Below are 20,368 nucleotides of genomic sequence, written 5' to 3'. Positions count from 1 at the left end.
TAATCCTTGCTCACCTCTGAAGACCTGGAGGGTAATTGGCCCGCGAATCAGCCCCCTTTAGTTGCACAGCTTCCAAGTTAACGGTAGCCTTGCAGCAGCATCTTAAAACTCTGAGGCTTAGGACTGAGATTCAAAATTGCTGTAAACACAATTGGTTCTGCATCCTAATATAATACAGTTTTGGGCCATTTGAGAAAGCTGAATTAATTCTAAAGGAATCAAAGACATGTACCTCGTTCCTGGGCACAAGTACCTTGGAAATAACCGCAGGTACCTCTTCGTCGTAGCCCAAGTAACGCCGTAGTGTAAAAGCCCTGAATTGCTTCACGAATGCACGCAGGTCCACATTTACAGGTCTGCAGGCCAAAATCGACAGGCTGAGACAAATTTTGCTCAGTCTGGAGACCAAACAGGTGGGACCGAATTGGCCAATCGGCGATACCATTAGGATCAATGGACAAGGGACATACCCCCACGGCAACTTTGCCTCGGTGAATATTTGGCACCGAGCTGTCGACTTGACGCATCGGCATAAGGGTATTGCTAATGCCACATATCTTTGTCGCTAAGCCGAAACTTGTGTGTATAATACCGTGTAGCCGTGCACCTGTACTCCTGTACTCCAAGGTTGAATCCGTTTAAATATTTTCCCATGCCTTTTGATAGGTAGGAACTTTGTATGGCTGCAGCATGGACCTGACTAATAACCTGCCGCTGTAATGCCGCTCGCCCGGCGCTGTAAAATGGATGGGGCCGAATCAAATTCGGAGGCTCGGAACGTTAAACCATAATTGCAATTACGGGTTTGCGCCCGGACCACCTAATGCCACTTCCTAAACTGCTAAACTAGACTAAAAATATTCACCCCACCAAAATTTCTACGCCTAGGAAATCTTCAATTCAACTTACCTAATACATGTGAAATTAATTACCACTACCACAGCTGCTGGATTCTTCAAGACGTAACAGTCCTTATCGAATTTGCCATCGAAAGAATCGCTGCCTATCATGGGTGTCACCAACAAGCGTACGCTGTCCAAGACCCGTCGCAAGACGAGGGACCTCGATCAGATCAAAGCCGACCTCCTCTCGCCAAAACATCTTGCCCAATTCAAGAACTTAAAGGCGCCAGAAGATCTACCTGCCCTAGGCAAATGGTACTGCACAGAGTGCGCCAAGTGGTACGATACTGAAGACAACCTTGTTGTACACAGGAAAGGAAAGCCTCATAAGAGAAGGTACGTTTTACTTGATAGTAGCATATATCATATTAGGTATCTAGACTAACAGTGGATATAGAGTCAAGCAGCTTCGCGAGGAGCCATATACTCAGAAGGAGGCCGAGGCGGCTATTGGTCTCAGAACCGATAATCAAAGCCCCTACCGAACCGAGAGCGCCGCCGATAACGAGATTACCATGTCAACGTGAACGGTTCAATCTCGCCGCGCAAACTTCTCAAAACAGGCATCTATGGCGTTTCGGGCATACTCGCGAGTGTCATCAATAGAGCACAGGTTGGGCGTCTTATATAATGCGCCCATACGTTGCAATATTAGCTAAGGCATTTTCTGGCCAAATCAGGGCCAATAATCAAATCTCGAGGGTTTGATAAGTCATCGACTTCGCTCATTTCAAGCCACGAGCTCTCGGTTTAACGAGACCACTTGTGCGACCTCGTCCCGTTCCGCCTCTACCTCTAGACTGGGTACCGCCTCTTGAGGGAGGGGGAACACGGGATTGACGAGCATCCGGCGTCGCAAACTTCTTAGGAGTCGGCTTGGAGACTGTCGGTGGGTTCTCTACGAAGGAGGTGTCCGTAGTCCTAGAGATAATCAGTATTGGCCCAGGGCCTCGTACCAAATGTACATACATGAATGTCGTTTCTCCCTCAAATTCGCCTCGCTCTATGCTTCGAGATCGGACTGGTGCTGGTGCCGGTGATTGCTCCTCTCTAACCCTCGCCCTGCGGAATGACTCGGGGATCGGTCCCTGTAATTCCATAACTTATCAGCAGCTATTAGATTCTGTAGACGTAGAATTATCTATTACCTCGGCAAAGTCGACGCAGAAAGCATTCATGTTCAGTCCGTACATGAAGCTCGCGAAGCTCTCGCTGAAACGTGAGAGGCTTTCGTGCATTAGCTGGAAGTGCATCATGTTCGCCTCTAGGTCGGCCATAGCATCAGAAAACTCGGCGAATGCGGGTTCGAAGGCGTTCAGCGGGAAGGGTTCACCGCCTTGGACGCTGCGCTGAGCGGACTCGCGGAACGAGGAACGGGAGGAGGGGCGGAGAGGAGTTGTCGGACGCGAACGCGACGTGGAGCGCGGTCGTCGCACGCTATCGTGACCTTCGTTTGCCGACATGGTGTTTGAGTCGATTGAATATACGATGATGATGAATTAGAATAGTAAGTACTTATTCGATTGAATACGTCTAATGTATCGTGGGTGTTTGAATTAGACCAAGCGTTATTTCGTACCTTCAAAATTAAGAAAAGGTAACTGCCCCCTTCGGAAGATAGAATTCAATGCTTGGCAACGACGAATTAAGGCTGCCAGGGTGCTCAAGATATGGTGGGGTTAAGGCCTAAGGTTCAAGGTATTGGACACGTGCTAAACTTCTATTTAGATGCTGCCCCTTGGGATAAAGTGGTACCTGAACCCCAACATGACGTAAACTGTACCTAATATTTAGAAAGGAAGGGACGGAAAGAGCTGATGCACAGCGGCTAGTAGCAGCTTATCTCAAAAAGAAAAAAAGATTCGCATACATACCTAGAGGTAGGTAATAGTATAAATCTGTGCTCTTGCTACCTGAATTAGTCGGTTAGGTATAGATGTACTTAGTTCCCTCTAGCTTACATACATGTACATCTTCTGCGCACTAAGCAGAAGAAAAGCAAATGCTTTTTTCTACCCGTCTTTAATGATCGCCTCTTTCTGGATATCGCTATTCGCCATGTATCATCGGGTTTTAAGGTTGAATGCGCCTAGAGTCTGAGAGCCGAGACATATATAAAACAACCATCATAAATCAATTATTTAATATACGTATTCTGCATCCGATACAACCCTACATACATTTAGCAGCTTGGGTGGGTAGACCGGACTCGTACAGCAGCTCGTACTCGGTTTCTATACGTCAGGTTGAGCAAAGGGATACGGCAGCAGCATACAGCAATCTCTTGGGTCTTCGGGTCCTTGTCAGCAAGCCGGGGACTTTGCGACGGGGCTGATCCCGCCCCCCAGGAAATAAGACAGCCAGCCTCAATTCAAAAAAGGGTAGTTCGGCTCCGTCGGACATTTGGCATTTGTGCGACAACTTCTTGCGCTATCTTAGACCTTATGAAGACACCAGCGCCTCTTGTACCGCAACCATTTCTCTTCTCCACAGTTCCGAGACTCTACTTTATTGCTAGTAGTCTCTCAACTCATCAAACCTTCCATTTACAACAGTCTCTTTTACTTCGTCCTTCACCAAAGGTCTTACGCGCATTCTCTAGCCCCGCCCTCCTTCTAACTCGCCCGTCATCAAACTTTGCACAGCCCCGCGGATCGTTATTACTACATCCTAAGAGCCATACTTATAATCGCAATTTTCGTTTGTCATCACTCTCATATCAAGTAAAAACTCATCCAAAAAGGGGAGGATTTTCAAGACACGAGCAGAGACGCGAACGGTGCTTAAAGAGCCAAATCTCACCTGCGCTATATTTTTTACCCTTGCTCATATTTAGCACCTTCGTACTCTACGGTATAGTACCCTCTCATCTAAAAGTATCACCAACATCTGAAGGCATTGCTGGAGACCATTCCAGCGAACCCGTAAAAAACATGGAACCTCTTCCGGGTAGGCCGGGGAACTTGACCCCCGAAGAAGATGAGAAGCTGCGCAAGTTCTGGGAGATGTTCTTGCACGTATGCGGCGTTCTAGGCGAGGAAGCCTCCGGCGAGGTGGACAACGCCTCAGAGAGTCAGGGGAAGACGGGCACCGCGGGATCCGAAAAAACTAAGAAGAGTCGGATGTCCATTTTTAAGAAAAAGAAGGACAAGAGCAAGGATGGCGCAGCGCCTGCCAAGGTCCCCGCCATGGACGGCATCAAGGAAAACGACCCAGAAGATAAATGGGGTGAGAACAAGGCATACCTCGATACCTTAGCCACGCACGCCCCTGAGCAGATAAGAGCCACGATCTGGTCTATGGTCAAGCACGACCATCCCGATGCTCTTTTACTACGGTTCTTAAGGGCCAGGAAATGGGACCTCCAAAGGGCTCTTGTCATGCTGATGTCGACGATGAATTGGAGGTGTTCGGAAGCCCATGTTGACGACGAAATTATGGCCAACGGCGAAGAACTTGCTTCCATCAACGAGAAAACTGGCGATGAAAAGGCAAAAAAAGTAGCACAAGACTTTCTAGCTCAACTGCGCATGGGAAAGAGTTATTGCTACGGTACTGATAAAGCGGGAAGGCCTATTTGCATTGTTAGGGCTCGCCTACACAAAGCAGGCGAGCAGTCTGAGGAAGGCCTGGAACGTTTTACTGTTTATTTGATCGAGACGACGCGGTTTATGCTTCACCCTCCTATTGATACTGCTGTTAGTGGTATATCCCAGGCATCCCGAATATCCTAGAAACTAACATTATTAGTGTGTCGTTTTCGACTTGACTGGCTTTTCCCTAGCTAACATGGTGAGTTGAAGGGGAATACTAAAATTTGAGACGAGGCAAGCTAACGCCTATTAGGATTACACTCCGGTGAAGTTTATGATAAAATGCTTTGAAGCTAATTACCCCGAGAGTCTCGGTGTTGTTCTCGTTCATAAGGCCCCGTGGGTCTTTCAAGGTTTGCCAACTCCCACATTATAGTTATGAATGCATACCCTAACCCAATACATAGGTATCTGGAAGATTCTTCGGGGGTGGCTCGATCCCGTAGTTGCAGGCAAGGTCCATTTCACAAATACAGTCAAGGATTTAGAGGAGTTTGTTGCTAAGGAGAGACTGCCCGACGAACTAGAAGGCACATCTGGCTATACCTACAAATACGTAGAGCCAGTGCCCGGTGAGAACGCCAAGATGAAGGATTTAGAGACAAAAGAAAAGCTTCTGCAGGAGCGGGAGGCTCTCTACGAAGACTACGAAAGCAAGACGATCGAATGGATTAATGAAACAGATGCTACGAAGAGGGCGGCTATCTATTCGGAGCGGAACACGATTGCTAAGAGCCTAAGGGAACAATATTGGCACTTAGATCCCTACATCAGGTCAAGGTCTTTCTTCGACAGGATAGGTGTTATCAAGCCCGACGGAAGCCTTGACTATTACCCTTCGAAGATCACAAATGGGACGACGGCCACGTTGGTAGCGGTAGAAACATCAGCTGATGATGTCGATTAAAACTAATGTACACGTAGAGGAATGGAGTATATCAACAAGGGCACGGGAATGGGTAATTAGCATAGACTAGGCATCAATATTACCGAAAGCAATGACGGGGGATGTGTAATTTCTTCTTCTTTTTTGGGTGAACTTTTTGAGTTGAAGGTCTATCAACTAGACGAGTAGTCGTTTAGCCATACATTAACATATATAGCTACTTCGGGGAAAGCCTCTTGAAACACCCTCACATCTTCGCTTTGATCTCCTCGCAAAGCGCCTTTAGCGCGTCCATGTCTGTGGCCTGCTGGGGCCAGCCTACTCCGAGTCCTTGCTCCTCATTCGGCTTGGGGATCTAAGAGACGTGAGATGTGTTAGTGGAGTGTAGAGATAGATTACTCATGGGCATTTCTTACCATGTGAAAGTGGACCTAGAATGAGGATGTTCACGGTTAGTCCGCTGCTACAAGTTTCATCTCACGCCTATCTCCTCAAACTGTTTTCATCTACCCCCTTCTTCGCGAGAAGGGCAAGAAGACTAGGCAAGATACTAGGGATTAGAAAACTCACATGATCAACAACCTGGTGGGCGATGCGGCCGTTGTTCTGCAGGACGTTATAGTTGGTGGCGCCGGTTGCCGCGGCGAGCTTCTTGACCACGGGCAGGATCTCGCTCAGCTGGTCGTCGGGGATGTCAGTGAGCTTGGCGCCGTGGAACTTGGGGATGACGAGCTGGGTGTTGTTAGTCTTATATACATCGTCTTCTTTATTCGTTGGGTAGTTGTAGGGTGGATATGATGAAGGGTGGCATCTTACAGCATGGCCCTTGCTCAGAGGGTTGATGTCGAGGAACGCAAAGGTCCTGTCGCTCTCGAAGAGCTTGAAAGAGGGGATTTCTCCTACAATCTGTTGTTAATACTTTGCTTCATTTCAGAAAGATTTGAAGATATAACTGAGAAGATGTTGGTGGTAGTTATATGAATTCAAGACATCATCAACACCAAGATGAAATTTTGAATACCTACCCTTGATGATCTTGCAGAAGAGGCAGCCGGCCATGTTAACTAACAGGTGACTTGGACTTATTATATGAATATGTACGGAGACGTGGACCTTGATGGCTCGCTAGGTTCGATGTTCCAGATATAAGGTCTCGTCGGATCTGATAAATTGCAGACAAGCTCACAGGCCGAGAGATATCAATCACACCAGATCCGACGTCACATAGAGGGGCACAACAGCTAACCCCACCTTGTTCTACAAAGCACGACTTCCATGTACTATGTATGTACGCGTCGGGCTATTTTCGGTAATCGGAGTCAATTGATGCTATTGTGACATGCAACATTACGTTCTTTATTTCTCAGCTACGAGTATACAATTCTCGTATAGAAAGAAATTTTTATTTTTATTTCGACAATTGTAACAATCGAAAACAACCAGGCATTATTTGCATGAGACCTTATAAGTAGTACTGTTCGTTAAAAGCAAACCGAAAAATTAAAATCGAATAAATACTTATATATTAATCGCGCATGCAAGCGCGCAAAAACAAACTTTAAATCAGATATCATAAGACATGTATTCAAATGTGAAATTGGGGAATTGTAAGCGCGAAAAAAGCACAAAAAAATAGACTGGCAAAACAAAATTGAATCTGGGAACTCCAGAATATTGTTTCCAAAGATTAGTGAAAGGAGCATTGTGGGTTGCACAAGGTTGAGTCAGGTAAAAGGCATGAGTCAAGTACTTTTATGCAATCCCGCTCCTAAAGTTTTGGGTTGTTATTTTACTTTATAAGGCTTATAATTGCCGGAGAATACCCGGACCAATCAGAGTGCAGCACAGTACTAAGTACATGTTGTCATCCAAAAACACGGTGCATTTATAAGTCAACGTTTCGCTACAACTTGGTGAGCAATTATATTCCTCATAAGGCTTCGTGACTACTGCTACTGTTACAATAGATTCTTTATTGAATTTACTACCATATACTTACCTAGATCCCTATATATTTTAAAATCGAATAGTAACTCTTCGGTCTTTGGAAGACTACCTACCAAACTCCTCCATTTCAGCACCACATCTCTACTACTTTGAACCTCCAGTAGATCCTATAAGTACTCCATATATAGTTTTACTTAATCACGTGCCTACTTGCTCTCTTTAATATTTTATAGCATCGCCTAACGGGTAGTGAAGTTGTTGAGGACTTATACTCGGCGGCAGGTATCAAAAGGGGCTACGAGGCTTAGAGCCAACAACTTTACGGTAAATTTCCAGATAGTAATTCATGTAAAGTCTATAGAAAATCTTCTTATCGGAAGTTTTATTATGATTCTTCATAAATATTACACTGCACGACAATAGGACAACTTGTCAATTTTTTGAGAAGACGTCACGAAGTCGCCGTGGACCGATTATTGCTGAACCAACAATAGGCCGACTTTTATTGAGTACCGACCCTCTGACGTCCTTCCTCTTAACTCTCGTACCACCGTCAGCACTTCCCCCAGGTGAACGGGAGTCTCTGGAAGGATAGGAATTTCTTGTTCGGTGAGGAGTTTCGCGGTCATAATTATTTTCGCCTGTTTCATACTAACCTGATTGTTTCTGCTGGAGTATCCTGGAATTTCAAGACTGCATTTTTGTCAAAGACCCGCCCTATACTCATACGCCAGTACTCGCCTTGTCTGCTCATTTTACAGAATATCACATGGAGTACCGGATGGGTTAATCCGGCATATCCAAACCCAAGTCCGTCCTTCTCAGTGTAGGATGCTACTAGAATGGCAAAGAGCTTCTCCCGCTCGTCCACCCTACGCTCAAATCTACCCCAACCAATGACTTCTTCAGAACTACCATCAGAAAGAAGTATGCCACTCCATCGAAGCTCTTCGATATTCTTAGGGGTTTCAATCCCAGTAACTAGCAATAGCGGCTTGTTCTATGAGATGCGGTAGTAATAACTCGGTGACTTCCAGTTCGACTTTCTTAGCCTGCAATGTTATCCTCCCACATACACTATTGGCATCAAAGCGGACACTGGATCGGAAACTCGAGAGGTAGAACAGCTCTGAGTCTGGACTCTTGGAAACCTCAAATCCGAGCAGCTTAGGCAATCCTCTGTCTGGTGATTTACCCTTACTAATTATCGGATTATCTAACGCTTGGTAATTCTCATAATCAAGTTTGCTGATAGAAATCTCCGACTTAAGGTCAGGCTTCCTGGGTGGCCATTCTACTTTACCCAGTATTGACTGCCATGACCACGTAGGCGTTATCATAACTCCCTTAGGACGCTTGCGTGTTGCCTTTTGCCAGATGAGACCGTAGGCAAGATCATTAACCCAGAGCCCAGATATATATTGGAGTATCTCACACCCGTCTTCCAGTTCAATATCGATAATAGTGGCTTCATTTGACGCATATTCAAGGCTTAGAGCCCGTTGTATCTCTAGGGCGATTCCTGATATAGCCCACACACTGCAACATCTAGCGTTAGCAGCTCACCATGAATATCCTCGTTTCGGTAACCTTAAGCAATTATGCTGGGCACGAAAGGGGAGGGGGGGAAATAACTCGAAAGTTCCTTACTGGTCATTGGGGCTTGTCACATGGCGCCCGGAAAACAGCGAGGCGATATTATACCATTCCCGCAACGTATTATTGTTGCTAAATTTGTATATATGCTTCCCTTGCGGCACGGGGTCTCCATTCTCGTTCAGGGGGTGAGAAGACAGACGTTTGAGGAAAACTTGTCTTGGGGTGTAATAGACGATACGCCTACTGAGCAACCACTCTTGGAACACCCACTTTCGAGAAAAACTCACTCTTCTGGACCCCGTCTGAAAACATCCTCTCGGCCGTTGGCATCTTCAATATATAGAAAGCGCCGCTTGGTGTTCTATCTTCGCGTCGTCTATAGGGCAACATTGCAATATTGTTAAATGAAGGAGCAAGCCGGTGTTCTAAGAGCCCAGAATGTGTGTCGCAAGCGGCTATGGTAAATATCGAGTTTTGGTAATACTGAGCCATTTTGTCCTTCTCTTTTAGAAAGTCCTGTCCGTCTTGGATAATACATATAGAGTCGATCCATACGTATATGATGCCCAACTTTCGTGCTACTACAATCGTGTCCTGAAACACCCGAGGTAAGCTGCTAGTTTCGATACCATGCTCTAGATCTGTTCTAAAATCGTAGTTTTCTCGGGTCGTCTGTGTTTTGTTTGTCTCTTCAGTCCATCTATGACTTAACGTGATGTAGCTCTCCTTGCGTGACTCTCCTTCAGAGAATACTACAAGGCATCACGGACATCTATGCAGCGTGTTGGGAGCGGCGAATCTTCTAGATCGATACGCTGAGTATTAGATAGATTCATGTGGCAACTTTCATGACCTTTGTAAAGACATGTATTTAGCCACTTTTGAATGGCCTGAAAAAAACTGTTTAGAGCTAGGATCTTCACCGATGAAGCGTCCAATAACATCCCGTGATCTCTCTAATGCGTTGCCCGGTGTATTGCTAACGTACAATTATTGCGATAGGTTCTTCTTGCCTCGGATAATATAAGAATATAATGAACTATACATTCCTAATACACACCTGGATCAGCTGCAACCAAATAGGATTCCATACAAGGCCGTCCATATGAAGACGATCCCATATTTGTTCCAGCCGTTTACCTCGCAGTAGAGGTTGACGGTCCCCTGCGGCTTGCCTTCGCAGCCTTCCACGAATTCGATATTAACGAGTCCGACGATGAGTCAGTCGACGAGGGCCACGAAACTCAGAATCAGAGTGAGATATACAGTTCAGCCCATCAGGCTTAGCATAGTAACGATGCTGTTGGTGAAGGCCAACTCCTGAATGACCAAGACATACCGCAGGTTCGAGTGGATAGGGCAGAAAGTAATGCAATAGCAAACTCGTCCAATTCCAACTCATAGCCCGCAGGGCAAACGAGATATTCCGCTAAAAACAGCGCATCACAAGAATTTGGAGTTGTTGATACAGAATAACTAGAGGATGAGCCTGATCTGGTTATAAATGCTCATCGGTGTGTAGTAGATCGCAGAAAACCAATATTCGCTAGCTCGAATGTAGTTTTGATCCTACCACCTATATGCAGCGTAATAATTCTAGCGGCTATCCCATGGGCACTCGAGTCATTTTATAAAGAAGATCAGCGGATAAATGGTAAGTATTTTCCCTTATCTTCACAACTATAAACCAGGTTAAATATACAGGTAGCTTTCGAGGTTTAGCTGGCCATAGCCTCGAACTAGCCTGGGAGCCATGTTACATCAAAAATATATACATATACCCTCAGTTTATGTAATGGCTAGACAAATCAAAAATATTTACGATCTACTCAAGCTAGGTCAGGTCAGATCCTAGTCAGGTCAAGCTATTGTCTGATATCGTACGCGCTGGGGTTTGATAAGGGATTTTCTAGACGTAGGAGGCCTATATGCTTCCTCTCTTTAAGTACGTGTTCCTGGTCCAGTTAGTATATTTGTTGGACCATAAACTACTGAATATTACCAATGGATCTCGTTAATTCTTCCTCCGATTCCGGCAAAAGATCTTTCTTGATATATTATCGAAATCATGTGCTCTGCCCCCTTTTAGAGAACAAATTGCTTTTGTTAGCTACGAGGCAACCAAGTAAACGTTCTTTCCTACGGACTAGATACCTTCGCGGTTACCGTCTTTGGCGAATAGGATCGTTCTTGCAATGGTACCTATATTACGGAACTCGGTACCGGCCTTACAACGTACTTTCGGTCCGGAGTGGACCTTCGGGCGCCGGGGACACCGGCTCTACAAATGTACATTTGGCCTCAAAAAAGGAGAAGAAAAAACACCAAAATTAAACGCGCCTTTAGTTATAATTGATTATCTTAATGATATTAATTAGCTACGAAACATGGATTGAAGCTACTTCAAAGGACGTGATGGCCTTGATCACCACCAGTCGATCCGAAATTGGTCGTTCCTTCAAGACATGAAGACTGTTGCGACGCTGCCGAAGCAAGATGACCTTACTCTCAAAAGTCGCTTGGAGAGTTTTATACCATTTCCGAGTTTAGGAGATTTTATTTTGTTGGACCACTGCTATCTGGGTAGTCGATCCGAAGCAAAATGGTCGTCTTACCCTTAAAGAATCTGACAATGTTATCGGGGTTGTATCTATCAAGTATATGCAGTTATAAAATAAACTGATAAGATAGCGCTGAAGATCAGTTCCTTCTAGCGTGTCATCTTCCCTACAGGCTACCTCAAGCAACCGCGCTATTGCTAAACCCCTGCTAGCAACTGCCTACCGGGTGCAGACGTATGTACCTTAGGTACCTAGTTTGCGACTTCCGGCCGCAAAGCACACGACTCAACTTTGTCCTTCTCCAACTCGCCTCCATATTTTTTTTCAATGGCGATTCGAGTTGGCGTTAGACAACTGCTTTAAGCCTTACAGGACGCATCCTGTACGCTTCTCGCCATTTTCTCCTTCCCATAAGCGTGTTGTTTTGCTGAGTACAATTAATCAGCTAGGGCCTCTGTGAGAAGTGGTAAGACCGGAACTCCCAACGTCACTACGGTTAGCTCGGTTCGACCACACACCGCGATAATGCCTACCATCCAGGGCTTCAGCACTCTAAGAGCGCGCTCATATGTGTTCCGTCTACCGTTATTCACGCGCGCCATGATTGCTGTTATGGTGGCGTTCTGGATTGTCTCCATCCAATCTACGTGGGATGTGCGACAATGGGGCGCCTTAATTCCCAACGAATTGACTCTGTCGACTAGTCAGTTCCCTTTGCTCTTATAATGTATGCTTTCCTTTATATACTAATGCGACTTCAATATAGTGTACCGAGTGAATACCTTCCCGTTGATACACCTTAACTTCTTCCACGCCCTCTTCAACATCCTATCCTTAACGCCGCTCCTAGAGAGGTTCGAGAACGAGTTTGGAACCTTGACCTCTCTCGCACTATTTTTTGGCCGTGAGTGTGCTTGTTCATATCGTGTTGCTAGTTCTTACTAGGGTGTAACTTGAGTTAACACGTACTGCAGCTTTAACAACGATCCCGGCTTTGGTCTATATCTTTTGGGAGAAGTTCATTGTAAAAGGAAATACTGCCGTTATGGGAGCTAGGTATATATCTAGCCCACTCTTTGTCGTTAAGATTAATGCTGATACATGGGCGTGACAGCATTTGGGTGTTTTTACTGTTAGGCATCGAGGCTATTCGAACATACAAGACCAACCCGTATCTTGTGATAGGAACGCATCATGTTCCGACATGGACCACGCCTCTAGTGATGGTATTGGTAGTCGAGGCATTGATCCCCAACACTAGTTTCTTTGGTCATCTGTGCGGCGTGGGCACGGGTTATTTGTGTAGGTGAACCTTGGGCATCTTCATCTTGGTATAATCTCACTAATGGTATCCTCTTTCTAGTCGGCCTGGGCTACCTCAAGTTCCTCGCACCTCCTGAGAAGGCTTTGCGATGGATCGAAGCTCGCCTAAACCTGCTAGGACGATTGCCGCACTACGTCAGCGTAGACCAAAAGACGTACGGTAGGTTCGGCGTCTTACCAACCAGCAATTCAACCACGCAGATGACGCCATTAGGCTTGATGGGCTCTACGCAGCGATTAGGTCCCTAGTGTGGGTTCCAAAGGTGTCCGAGAAGGATGGGAAGGGCTTTAGTAAATGCCACCCTGTATATAGCACGTGGTAATTGGGCATTCTGACATTGCATGACACTGGCGTTTCTGGGAGGCAAAACATTGTTGGCATCGCAAGGCCGTATACTCATCCGCCCCATAGCACTTGTTTGCAGGATAAGGAGGTTGGCTGTCTATACTGCTATAAACTTTTCTGAATGCTTTGAGAGTAATATTTGTGAGTTGATGTGACTTCTTGTCTTGATGTCTTTAGTTTAGTTATATTCATTCTTTTTCGTCTTGTAACTTCCTAGCTCCAAATATGTTCAGTTAATAAATAACCTTTTTTTATCCTTGTTCATAATTTACTGAAGGACCATTTCGGACGTTGAAGGAATCCTACCTGGAATCATCCGGTCTAGGTAAATAACACTTTATGATATATCATTGCACCTGTAAAATAATATGCAACTAATAGGTAGGTAAATAGGCCGTAAGGCTGATTATGTCATTTTATGGTACTTCGGCTTAATTAAGGACTGGACCCCTGAAAGTCAAGTCACGGTGGGACTCGTGTTACACGCGATCTTGGGGTACCTTCCTATACTTCCTAATTGAATTATGGCTACAGTTTCAATGTAGCTTTAAGCTTTAAGCTGTTACACATCAACTCCCAACTTTTCCTCAGCGCATAGTCCATTTTAGGAGACTAGAGAAGCCATGCCGCGTCTACTCTGTAAGTCAGCTTCACTTGATAGAGCTATCATACTGAAACTAAAGCAATTGGCTAACTGAATGTGAAAAATAGCTGCGGCAATGGCTCTGCGCCGCGATCCGCGGTTGCTGAAGCTCCCGCCGTACCTGTCCCTCCTATGCATTGTCGTCGGCGTTGTATGGCTACTCGTGTTACCTCTCGACGAATACTCGCGCCGTACTTATATCAGCGAAAACGCCTTGTTACCTGGCCAGGTACATACCTACTTTGGCGGCAGCGACCAGAACGTGTTCCGCGCTTACAAGCACGAGATCAACGCCCTAGAGAACAGCACCAATTCCCAAGTCAACGATGAGCTCGAGACTATATTTAAGGGCCTTGGCCTTAAGGTCGGGCGACAGAATTATACATACCATTCTTCGGGGAACACGTATGTTGGAGAGAACGTGTACGCTATACTACAGGCACCCCGTGGGGACGCTACAGAAGCCATAGTACTTGTTGCTGCCTGGAAGAACGTCGAAGAGGAGTTCAACCGCAATGGTCTCGCACTGGGTTTGGCCCTGACACGGTACTTCAAGCGCTGGTCGCTGTGGTCCAAGGATATCATCTTAGTGGTGCCGCCCGATAGCCGGGCTGGCATGCAGGCCTGGGTAGATGCGTACCACGACGCTCACGACCCATCCCAAGTGGCCCCATTGCCGATCAAGTCTGGCGCGCTACAGGGCGCCATCGCGCTGGACTACGCGCAAGAAGGGCGCTTCGAGTCTATCGCCATCGCGTACGACGGCGTCAACGGGCAGCTGCCAAACCTGGACTTGATCAACTCGGTCGTTAACATCGCGAGCGGACAAATGGGCATGGGGAGCGCACTACAGGGGATATTAAAGCACTCGCAGAAATACGACGATAATCTAGCTACGGTGCTCCGAGGTATGCTCAACCAGGCGTTGGGACATGCCACGGGGCCTCATAGCAGTTTTATTCCGTACCACGTCGATGCAGTTACGCTGAGGCCGGTGGGCAATGGCTGGCATGACGAGATGGGGCTTGGACGACTGGTTGAAGGGTTGTTCCGAAGTCTAAATAATCTGCTAGAGAAGCTGCATCAGAGTTTCTTCTTTTACTTACTTATTCATAAGCACCGCTTCGTCAGTATTGGCACGTATCTACCTAGTGCGATGCTGGTCGCTGCGAATTTCACTATTATGGCTATTGCTTTATGGGTTAAGAGCGGGTACAGGGAGGTTAATGTGCCGAAGGAAGAGCAGGAGAAGAAGCCGGAGATAGGAGAGACTAAAGAGAGTGAAGGGGTAAAGGAGGTAAAGGAGGTTGCGAAGTCGACTTCGGTGCCGGTTGAGCGAGAAATACTTCTCCCACTTACTCTTGTGGCGGGATGTCAGTTTCTAGGGGTTATTCCACTATTTGCCTTCAACCAGACGCCTTCTAGTGTAAGTCTCCTTTCTATCCTCCTCCCTCGATTTTTACTTCTCCTATCTATACTCAACACCATCCTTATTCTAATAACTAACACATAAAACAGCTCCTCACTCCAATCTTCATCCTCTTCGCGATCATCAATGCCGGCCTCCCACATCTCGCCTCTTATTTCTTAACAAATGGCATCCGCAAACCGCCTACGGCCCAGCAGTACCTACTCATCCGATCGTTCTCCCTATTACTATTAGGAATGTTCCTCTCGTCCCTCGCAACTCTCAACTTCTCACTCGCCTTTATCATCGGCGTCCTATCTAGCCCGTTGTCGTTTTCCCGCGCGTGGCCCTCTTCCTCTCCTTCCCCCTCCGCATCTTCTTCTCCATCTACAAATACAGAGAAGGGTGTAAACGCAGCGGTATTCAGATACGTCCACTCAGCCCTCCTCCACGCCCTAGCCCCTCCCGTCGTCCTACTCATAAGCAGCGCGTTGGCCGGTGTAAGTATTCAGAGCGTGCTTGAGGAAGCGGCGTTCGGTTGGCATGTCTGGGGTATGTATACCCAGCTTGTCGTGTGGTGCGTTTGGTGGCCGGCGTGGCTAGTGGGCCAGATCATAGTACTTGGGCAGCCGAAGGAGGCCGGGGATAGGAGTACGGGGAACGAAAAGGAGAAGAAAAATGCTTGATTTTATTGCAAGGGATTGTTGGCTACATGGGTGGTTTTGCTGTGATTATTGACCTGGCATAATGTGTAAGGATTTGACCTGTCCCCTATTGAGATAGGTAGAGAACATTGTATTCAGAGTCGGGCGGAATTCAGCAAGGCGTCACGATACCGGAGGTTCTGGACCGGGCATTGCTAGAGAAAAATATAGACAGCTAGGTACACCGATATCATAGCCATTGCATTTGAAATATTGCGGATACGTATTACCATTCAAGTAATACCTATGAATTAGGTACCTAGGGGCGGGAGTCCGAGGTTATCTTGCAATATCTTTAATACGGCGGATAGGTAGACTTAATAATGATGTCTTCTAATTACGGGGACATATAGCTAGCTGCGTCTAGTTAGTCGGGACAATCCAAAGACGGAGTAGAATAGGGACATCAAGGAACATAGTAGTATCCTCAAAGATTACTATGCTGTCATGCACAGTATAGACGGTTAATAAGTATCGTAAATCATCACTTATCACATTTGATAGACACCCCTATTCATATCTTCGTAAACTCGGACGTTATGTAGCAATACGTCCAGTCCTTTCGCCGGGACCGCAGGTCATCTATTAGTTATCTATCATACATGGCTCGTAGGCCGTCCCGTATGCAAGAGAAGGCGTTGTGCTCACATTCCTTCTCTCGAAGTCCTTGCCTCTTTTTTTCTTTCGTGGGTAATCTTCTTGCTTTAGACAGATAGATAGACAAATCAAGGGGCCCAGATATCCTGCCCTGTAGCTTCGATCCAGTTACCCAGCTTATTGACGTTCTCGCCCCACTCGCCCAGGCGCTGGCTCATGCTGGCGATCTGCGCCATGCTGAGCACACGCGGTTGCACCCAGGTGAAGTTGACCAGCTCGTCGACCTCGTCGATGGTGCCACGTACTAAGCCCAGGCTGAGGGCCTTCATGACCAAGTGCTCGATCTCGTCCTTGCGGACCTTGGTGTCGGCGGATATGGTGTCGAAGCTCATAGCGCGCTGGTGCGGGGGCCGGCGGAATACGCTTTCGGTTAAGGCCGCGAGGTAGATCTTCTGGCGAATATTCTCGAGGTGTTCTTTTAGGAGCGGGTCGGAGGATATGTGGCCTGACAAGACGTCGTATGCAGCTAGGTCGCCGCGGTTGAAAGCTAGTAGTAACTCCTGCAGCCAGGCAACATCACCAGTTAGGGCGGCGAGGATAGGGTGTTGCAGCAGCTCGCCGAAGTTGTAGATGGAGTCAGAGACTAGGGCGGCGATGCCCAGGTCGTAGGCTCGAGCGCGGCGCTCGTCGGGGGAGAGGGAGGACAGGTCGATGCAGGCGAGGTAGAGGAGGGCGTTGCGGTAGTAGGATGCGAAGTCGGCCTTAGCTTGGTAGTAGTCGGCGTTGACCTGGTAGAAGGCAGCGTGGACCTTGGTCTCTACGCTGTCAAAGGAGTCAAGGATGCGTTCAGCCTTGTCCAGATCCCGGCGCGAGGCCTCGAGGTCACGCAGGTTCAGCTCCACACGGGCGACAGCGGCGAGGGCATAAACGAAAGCGTCTTGGGAGTCCTCGTGGTCGACCTTCTTGGCGAGGTCGGAGAGGAAGGCGAGACGTTCTTGGTCATCTATATACTACAGTTAGTCGGATGTAATGTATAATACATAATACATGGAATTATGAAATTTGGAACGAGATATGAGGTAATTCACCTTTGCATTGGGTAGCGGCCTTCAAGCCCAGGTCGACGAGCTTCAGTTGGTTGATCTTATCAGCAAACTTTGATATGAAGACCTTGTAGAACTTGAGGCGCTGGGGTTCGCTCTTAGGGTTGGCGAAGAACTCGATCAGGGCGTCGGTAAGTTGGTGCCATAACTTGCGCTCCCAGAAGTTCTCGAACTGGATGATGAGGTATTGGAGCTCGTCCGGGGTCTCGTCCCGCTGGTCGGCCAGGAAATCGGCGATGGTGTCGACGTTCATGATATTTCTCTAGGCCGTGTTTTATATGTAGACTCTGCGGGAATTATGTATAGGTGAGAATGGGTTGAAATTGGTGGTGTTGGTTTTGCTTGGTTATGATGTTAATGTTGTATAAGTGGAAGTTCGAAGCTACCTTGTTCTGAAGCTTCAATCAATACGCGGCTGGTGTGCAGCCTGTCCGGGAAGGAGGTACCTTTGTATTATCCATGTATTTTGTACCTAGGTACCTAGACTTACTATGGTTACAGGCCAAAGTTTAACGAGTGGGTCAGGTACCTGTGGCTGTGTCCGGGACAAGCAGGTACATCGAAAGACTTAGATCAAATATTACCATTTTTTAACCAAATCAATAGATTTTTTAATAAAAAAATATATCAAAATAATCCTTAAATAGCCTAAAATCTTAATATTTTATCGCATTAAATTTATCAAGCCAAATGCAAATTTTATATAACTATATTTATATAAGGTCGCGCTATATTGTAATAAGTGCAGCACGGGCCGCAATACCTGGCCCACTCGTTAAACATACCCATATAACCATAGTAGCAGATCCAGTGTTATCAGATATCCAGTCTTGGCTTATTTAATCTGTGGCTCAACTCTCTCAGCTAGGTAGGTACCTAACCTACCAGCCAATCTCTCCAGGCGCATTAGCTCTGACTAAACTCGACGTATTAATGAATGTGGCTTGACACCTTGAACGTTTATGTAGAGCTTCGATCCCCACTAAGAACAAGTGAAGTCCAGTATTCCAAAAGCTTCAAACATCACCAGCTCTCTTTTAGCAATTGGAAAGGCTGCGTCATTCTTGCACCCCCGGTATCGAGCAAGGATGGCTTCCTTTCCGACCGCCGTGCGGTCCAGTCGAAAGCTGGCCTTGAATTTAAACCACAATATAAACCAGGCCCGACGCATTTCCGATATAACAATCACCCGCACCGGCAAACCCATCATCCGCGTACAAGGTGGCAGGTCAGTCGCCCCGATTCCTCGTCTGCTAATGACTACCATACTAACCTAATTCTATAGGTCATCTATCGGAGGTAAACAGCCAACACAATACCTACCGCGACTCTTCCGATCCTAACGGTTTATATAGGTCATACCGCGACAGTATTTGGCGCAACGGGACAGCTCGGAAGATATATCGTCAACCGATTAGGTACGGGAAATACGAAAATACGAGGAGTGGGCGATTCCTGTCGTGTCTAATGTCATATCATAGCCCGTCAAGGATGTCAGGTCGTCATCCCCTTCCGAGAAGAGATGGCCAGGCGCCACCTTAAGGTTACCGGTGATCTGGGCCGCGTCGTCTTCATCGAGTACGACCTATACAACACCGAATCGATCGAAGCGAGCGTCAGGCACTCCGATATCGTATATAACCTCGTTGGCCGGAATTACCCTACCAAGAACTATAGCCTAGAGGACGTCCACGTTGAGGGCACCGAGCGCATCGCCGAGGCCGTTGCCAAATACGACGTCGACCGCTACGTCCACGTTTCGTCTTATAACGCCGATCCCAACTCGCCCTCTGACTTCTTCGCCACCAAGGGAAGGGGTGAGCAGGTTGCCCGAAGCATCTTCCCGGAGACTACCATCGTCCGGCCGGCGCCCGTATTCGGGTTTGAGGATAACCTCCTCCACCGGTTAGCCAGCATCACCAACCTATTCACGTCAAACAACATGCAAGAGAGATACTGGCCTGTTCACGTATGTCTATCATTGACGAGCTAAAATGCTAAGCGAATCGCTAATTTTAATAGTCGATTGATGTGGGCCAAGCTCTGGAAGCTATGCTATATGACGATAACACGGCAGGACAGACCTACGAGCTTTACGGACCCAAGAACTACTCGACTGCTGAAATTGCCGAATTAGTCGACCGAGAAATCTACAAGAAGCGAAGGCATATCAACGTGCCCAAAGCCATCTTAAGGCCCGTAGCCAATCTGCTCAATAAAGCATTATGGTGGCCAGTGCTCTCGGCAGAGGATGTGGATAGGGAGTTCATCGACCAGAAGATCGACCCTACAGCTAAGACTTTTGCCGACCTAGGCATCACGCCAGGCGATATTAGCAACTTTACATACCACTACTTGGTAAGTATCGCAGCCATTCCAGACGAGTATATAGTATATTAACCATTTGAACAGCAAGGATATCGTAGCTCGGCGTACTATGATCTCCCACCGGCGACGGAGAAGGAGAAGCGGGAAGACAGGAAGTACGTGCACGTGTTAGACGAACAATAAAGGATAACTTACGGGGCATTTCTGTGCAAATATGGGAAGAGACACTCGTATTGCGCTGTACATATATACTAGACCTAGTAGTTCTCCTTGATTTAAAAATTACGAATAGTACTTACTATAAGTGCTTCCTAGTTTGCAGGGTAATATTATGTTATAACGCCAGGAGTGATTTGCTGTATGTAGTCTTGAGTTTGCGACTGAGATTTGCTCCTAAATATTTTTAAACTTTTTTGGCGCTCGGCGAA

General features: G+C 46.8%; 10 protein-coding genes across 10 annotated transcripts; 5 read left to right on the top strand and 5 right to left on the bottom strand.

Moving 5' to 3' along the window:
- The first annotated feature begins 789 nt into the window (after positions 1-789).
- F4817DRAFT_119280 (uncharacterized protein) lies at positions 790-1,684 on the top strand. Its single transcript, XM_049297600.1, has 3 exons — positions 790-1,238; positions 1,300-1,515; positions 1,583-1,684. The coding sequence occupies exons 1-2, from the start codon at positions 1,009-1,011 to the stop codon at positions 1,427-1,429; spliced, it is 360 nt and encodes a 119-aa protein (XP_049158647.1). The 5' UTR covers positions 790-1,008; the 3' UTR covers positions 1,430-1,515; positions 1,583-1,684.
- Positions 1,216-2,963, bottom strand: F4817DRAFT_338817 (DASH complex subunit Dam1-domain-containing protein). The gene is made up of 4 exons (XM_049303469.1): positions 2,868-2,963; positions 2,051-2,815; positions 1,872-1,990; positions 1,216-1,823 (listed from the first exon to the last, which is right to left on the bottom strand). Exons 2-4 carry the CDS (start codon positions 2,363-2,365, stop codon positions 1,628-1,630), a joined length of 630 nt encoding a protein of 209 aa, XP_049158646.1. The 5' UTR covers positions 2,366-2,815; positions 2,868-2,963; the 3' UTR covers positions 1,216-1,627.
- Positions 2,964-3,835: 872 nt separating this feature from the next.
- On the top strand, positions 3,836-5,402 carry F4817DRAFT_359026 (CRAL/TRIO domain-containing protein; the record flags this gene model as incomplete). The annotated part of the gene is made up of 4 exons (XM_049306097.1): positions 3,836-4,600; positions 4,653-4,694; positions 4,749-4,848; positions 4,903-5,402. 4 exons carry the CDS (start codon positions 3,836-3,838, stop codon positions 5,400-5,402), a joined length of 1,407 nt encoding a protein of 468 aa, XP_049158645.1.
- Positions 5,403-5,515: 113 nt separating this feature from the next.
- On the bottom strand, positions 5,516-6,651 carry F4817DRAFT_119213 (HIT-like protein). The gene is made up of 5 exons (XM_049297599.1): positions 6,407-6,651; positions 6,198-6,280; positions 5,952-6,113; positions 5,798-5,812; positions 5,516-5,736 (listed from the first exon to the last, which is right to left on the bottom strand). The coding sequence occupies exons 1-5, from the start codon at positions 6,438-6,440 to the stop codon at positions 5,629-5,631; spliced, it is 402 nt and encodes a 133-aa protein (XP_049158644.1). The 5' UTR covers positions 6,441-6,651; the 3' UTR covers positions 5,516-5,628.
- A 206-nt stretch (positions 6,652-6,857) lies between these two features.
- On the bottom strand, positions 6,858-7,144 carry F4817DRAFT_338808 (uncharacterized protein). The gene has a single exon (XM_049303468.1). It carries the CDS (start codon positions 7,082-7,084, stop codon positions 6,863-6,865), a length of 222 nt encoding a protein of 73 aa, XP_049158643.1. The 5' UTR covers positions 7,085-7,144; the 3' UTR covers positions 6,858-6,862.
- Positions 7,145-7,974: 830 nt separating this feature from the next.
- On the bottom strand, positions 7,975-9,419 carry F4817DRAFT_365518 (uncharacterized protein; the record flags this gene model as incomplete). The annotated part of the gene is made up of 4 exons (XM_049306877.1): positions 7,975-8,328; positions 8,405-8,867; positions 8,979-9,138; positions 9,215-9,419. The coding sequence occupies 4 exons, from the start codon at positions 9,417-9,419 to the stop codon at positions 7,975-7,977; spliced, it is 1,182 nt and encodes a 393-aa protein (XP_049158642.1).
- A 2,258-nt stretch (positions 9,420-11,677) lies between these two features.
- Positions 11,678-13,411, top strand: F4817DRAFT_338806 (uncharacterized protein). The gene is made up of 5 exons (XM_049303467.1): positions 11,678-12,191; positions 12,255-12,392; positions 12,463-12,544; positions 12,603-12,790; positions 12,852-13,411. Exons 1-5 carry the CDS (start codon positions 12,014-12,016, stop codon positions 13,058-13,060), a joined length of 795 nt encoding a protein of 264 aa, XP_049158641.1. The 5' UTR covers positions 11,678-12,013; the 3' UTR covers positions 13,061-13,411.
- A 269-nt stretch (positions 13,412-13,680) lies between these two features.
- F4817DRAFT_119173 (Glycosylphosphatidylinositol:protein transamidase, GAA1 component) lies at positions 13,681-16,327 on the top strand. Its single transcript, XM_049297598.1, has 3 exons — positions 13,681-13,796; positions 13,869-15,226; positions 15,319-16,327. Exons 1-3 carry the CDS (start codon positions 13,781-13,783, stop codon positions 15,892-15,894), a joined length of 1,950 nt encoding a protein of 649 aa, XP_049158640.1. The 5' UTR covers positions 13,681-13,780; the 3' UTR covers positions 15,895-16,327.
- On the bottom strand, positions 16,326-18,004 carry F4817DRAFT_119169 (uncharacterized protein). The gene is made up of 2 exons (XM_049297597.1): positions 17,598-18,004; positions 16,326-17,512 (listed from the first exon to the last, which is right to left on the bottom strand). Exons 1-2 carry the CDS (start codon positions 17,863-17,865, stop codon positions 16,638-16,640), a joined length of 1,143 nt encoding a protein of 380 aa, XP_049158639.1. The 5' UTR covers positions 17,866-18,004; the 3' UTR covers positions 16,326-16,637.
- A 460-nt stretch (positions 18,005-18,464) lies between these two features.
- F4817DRAFT_338802 (NAD(P)-binding protein) lies at positions 18,465-20,365 on the top strand. The gene is made up of 6 exons (XM_049303466.1): positions 18,465-18,840; positions 18,898-18,911; positions 18,968-19,030; positions 19,094-19,581; positions 19,635-19,970; positions 20,025-20,365. The coding sequence occupies exons 1-6, from the start codon at positions 18,701-18,703 to the stop codon at positions 20,121-20,123; spliced, it is 1,140 nt and encodes a 379-aa protein (XP_049158638.1). The 5' UTR covers positions 18,465-18,700; the 3' UTR covers positions 20,124-20,365.
- The last annotated feature ends 3 nt before the right edge of the window (positions 20,366-20,368 follow it).

The sequence above is a fragment of the Daldinia loculata genome, assembly GCF_022478755.1.
Source record: "Daldinia loculata strain CBS 113971 unplaced genomic scaffold F4817scaffold_27, whole genome shotgun sequence".
In the NCBI taxonomy this organism is placed as follows: domain Eukaryota; kingdom Fungi; phylum Ascomycota; class Sordariomycetes; order Xylariales; family Hypoxylaceae; genus Daldinia; species Daldinia loculata.
This window is presented reverse-complemented; position numbering and strand designations above follow the sequence as displayed.

What these genes read in the sequence shown, in the direction of transcription:
- F4817DRAFT_119280 (XM_049297600.1), top strand. Translation starts at nt 1,009, where the DNA reads ATGGGTGTCACCAACAAGCGTACGCTGTCCAAGACCCGTCGCAAGACG. An exon ending in GGAAAGCCTCATAAGAGAAG is followed by an intron (nt 1,239 to 1,299) that starts GTACGTTTTACT and finishes CAGTGGATATAG; the next exon opens with AGTCAAGCAGCTTCGCGAGG.
- F4817DRAFT_338817 (XM_049303469.1), bottom strand. Translation starts at nt 2,365, where the DNA reads ATGTCGGCAAACGAAGGTCACGATAGCGTGCGACGACCGCGCTCCACG. An exon ending in TCTGCGTCGACTTTGCCGAG is followed by an intron (nt 1,991 to 2,050) that starts GTAATAGATAAT and finishes ATGGAATTACAG; the next exon opens with GGACCGATCCCCGAGTCATT. An exon ending in GAGGGAGAAACGACATTCAT is followed by an intron (nt 1,824 to 1,871) that starts GTATGTACATTT and finishes GATTATCTCTAG; the next exon opens with GACTACGGACACCTCCTTCG.
- F4817DRAFT_119213 (XM_049297599.1), bottom strand. Translation starts at nt 6,440, where the DNA reads ATGGCCGGCTGCCTCTTCTGCAAGATCATCAAGG. An exon ending in CTTCTGCAAGATCATCAAGG is followed by an intron (nt 6,281 to 6,406) that starts GTAGGTATTCAA and finishes AACAGATTGTAG; the next exon opens with GAGAAATCCCCTCTTTCAAG. An exon ending in CTCTGAGCAAGGGCCATGCT is followed by an intron (nt 6,114 to 6,197) that starts GTAAGATGCCAC and finishes AACAACACCCAG; the next exon opens with CTCGTCATCCCCAAGTTCCA.
- F4817DRAFT_338808 (XM_049303468.1), bottom strand. Translation starts at nt 7,084, where the DNA reads ATGCTCCTTTCACTAATCTTTGGAAACAATATTCTGGAGTTCCCAGAT.
- F4817DRAFT_338806 (XM_049303467.1), top strand. Translation starts at nt 12,014, where the DNA reads ATGCCTACCATCCAGGGCTTCAGCACTCTAAGAGCGCGCTCATATGTG. An exon ending in CGAATTGACTCTGTCGACTA is followed by an intron (nt 12,192 to 12,254) that starts GTCAGTTCCCTT and finishes ACTTCAATATAG; the next exon opens with TGTACCGAGTGAATACCTTC. An exon ending in ACTGCCGTTATGGGAGCTAG is followed by an intron (nt 12,545 to 12,602) that starts GTATATATCTAG and finishes TGGGCGTGACAG; the next exon opens with CATTTGGGTGTTTTTACTGT.
- F4817DRAFT_119173 (XM_049297598.1), top strand. An exon ending in TCAACCAGACGCCTTCTAGT is followed by an intron (nt 15,227 to 15,318) that starts GTAAGTCTCCTT and finishes CACATAAAACAG; the next exon opens with CTCCTCACTCCAATCTTCAT.
- F4817DRAFT_119169 (XM_049297597.1), bottom strand. Translation starts at nt 17,865, where the DNA reads ATGAACGTCGACACCATCGCCGATTTCCTGGCCGACCAGCGGGACGAG. An exon ending in GGCCGCTACCCAATGCAAAG is followed by an intron (nt 17,513 to 17,597) that starts GTGAATTACCTC and finishes TGTAGTATATAG; the next exon opens with ATGACCAAGAACGTCTCGCC.
- F4817DRAFT_338802 (XM_049303466.1), top strand. Translation starts at nt 18,701, where the DNA reads ATGGCTTCCTTTCCGACCGCCGTGCGGTCCAGTCGAAAGCTGGCCTTG. An exon ending in ATATATCGTCAACCGATTAG is followed by an intron (nt 19,031 to 19,093) that starts GTACGGGAAATA and finishes GTCATATCATAG; the next exon opens with CCCGTCAAGGATGTCAGGTC. An exon ending in AGAGATACTGGCCTGTTCAC is followed by an intron (nt 19,582 to 19,634) that starts GTATGTCTATCA and finishes TAATTTTAATAG; the next exon opens with TCGATTGATGTGGGCCAAGC.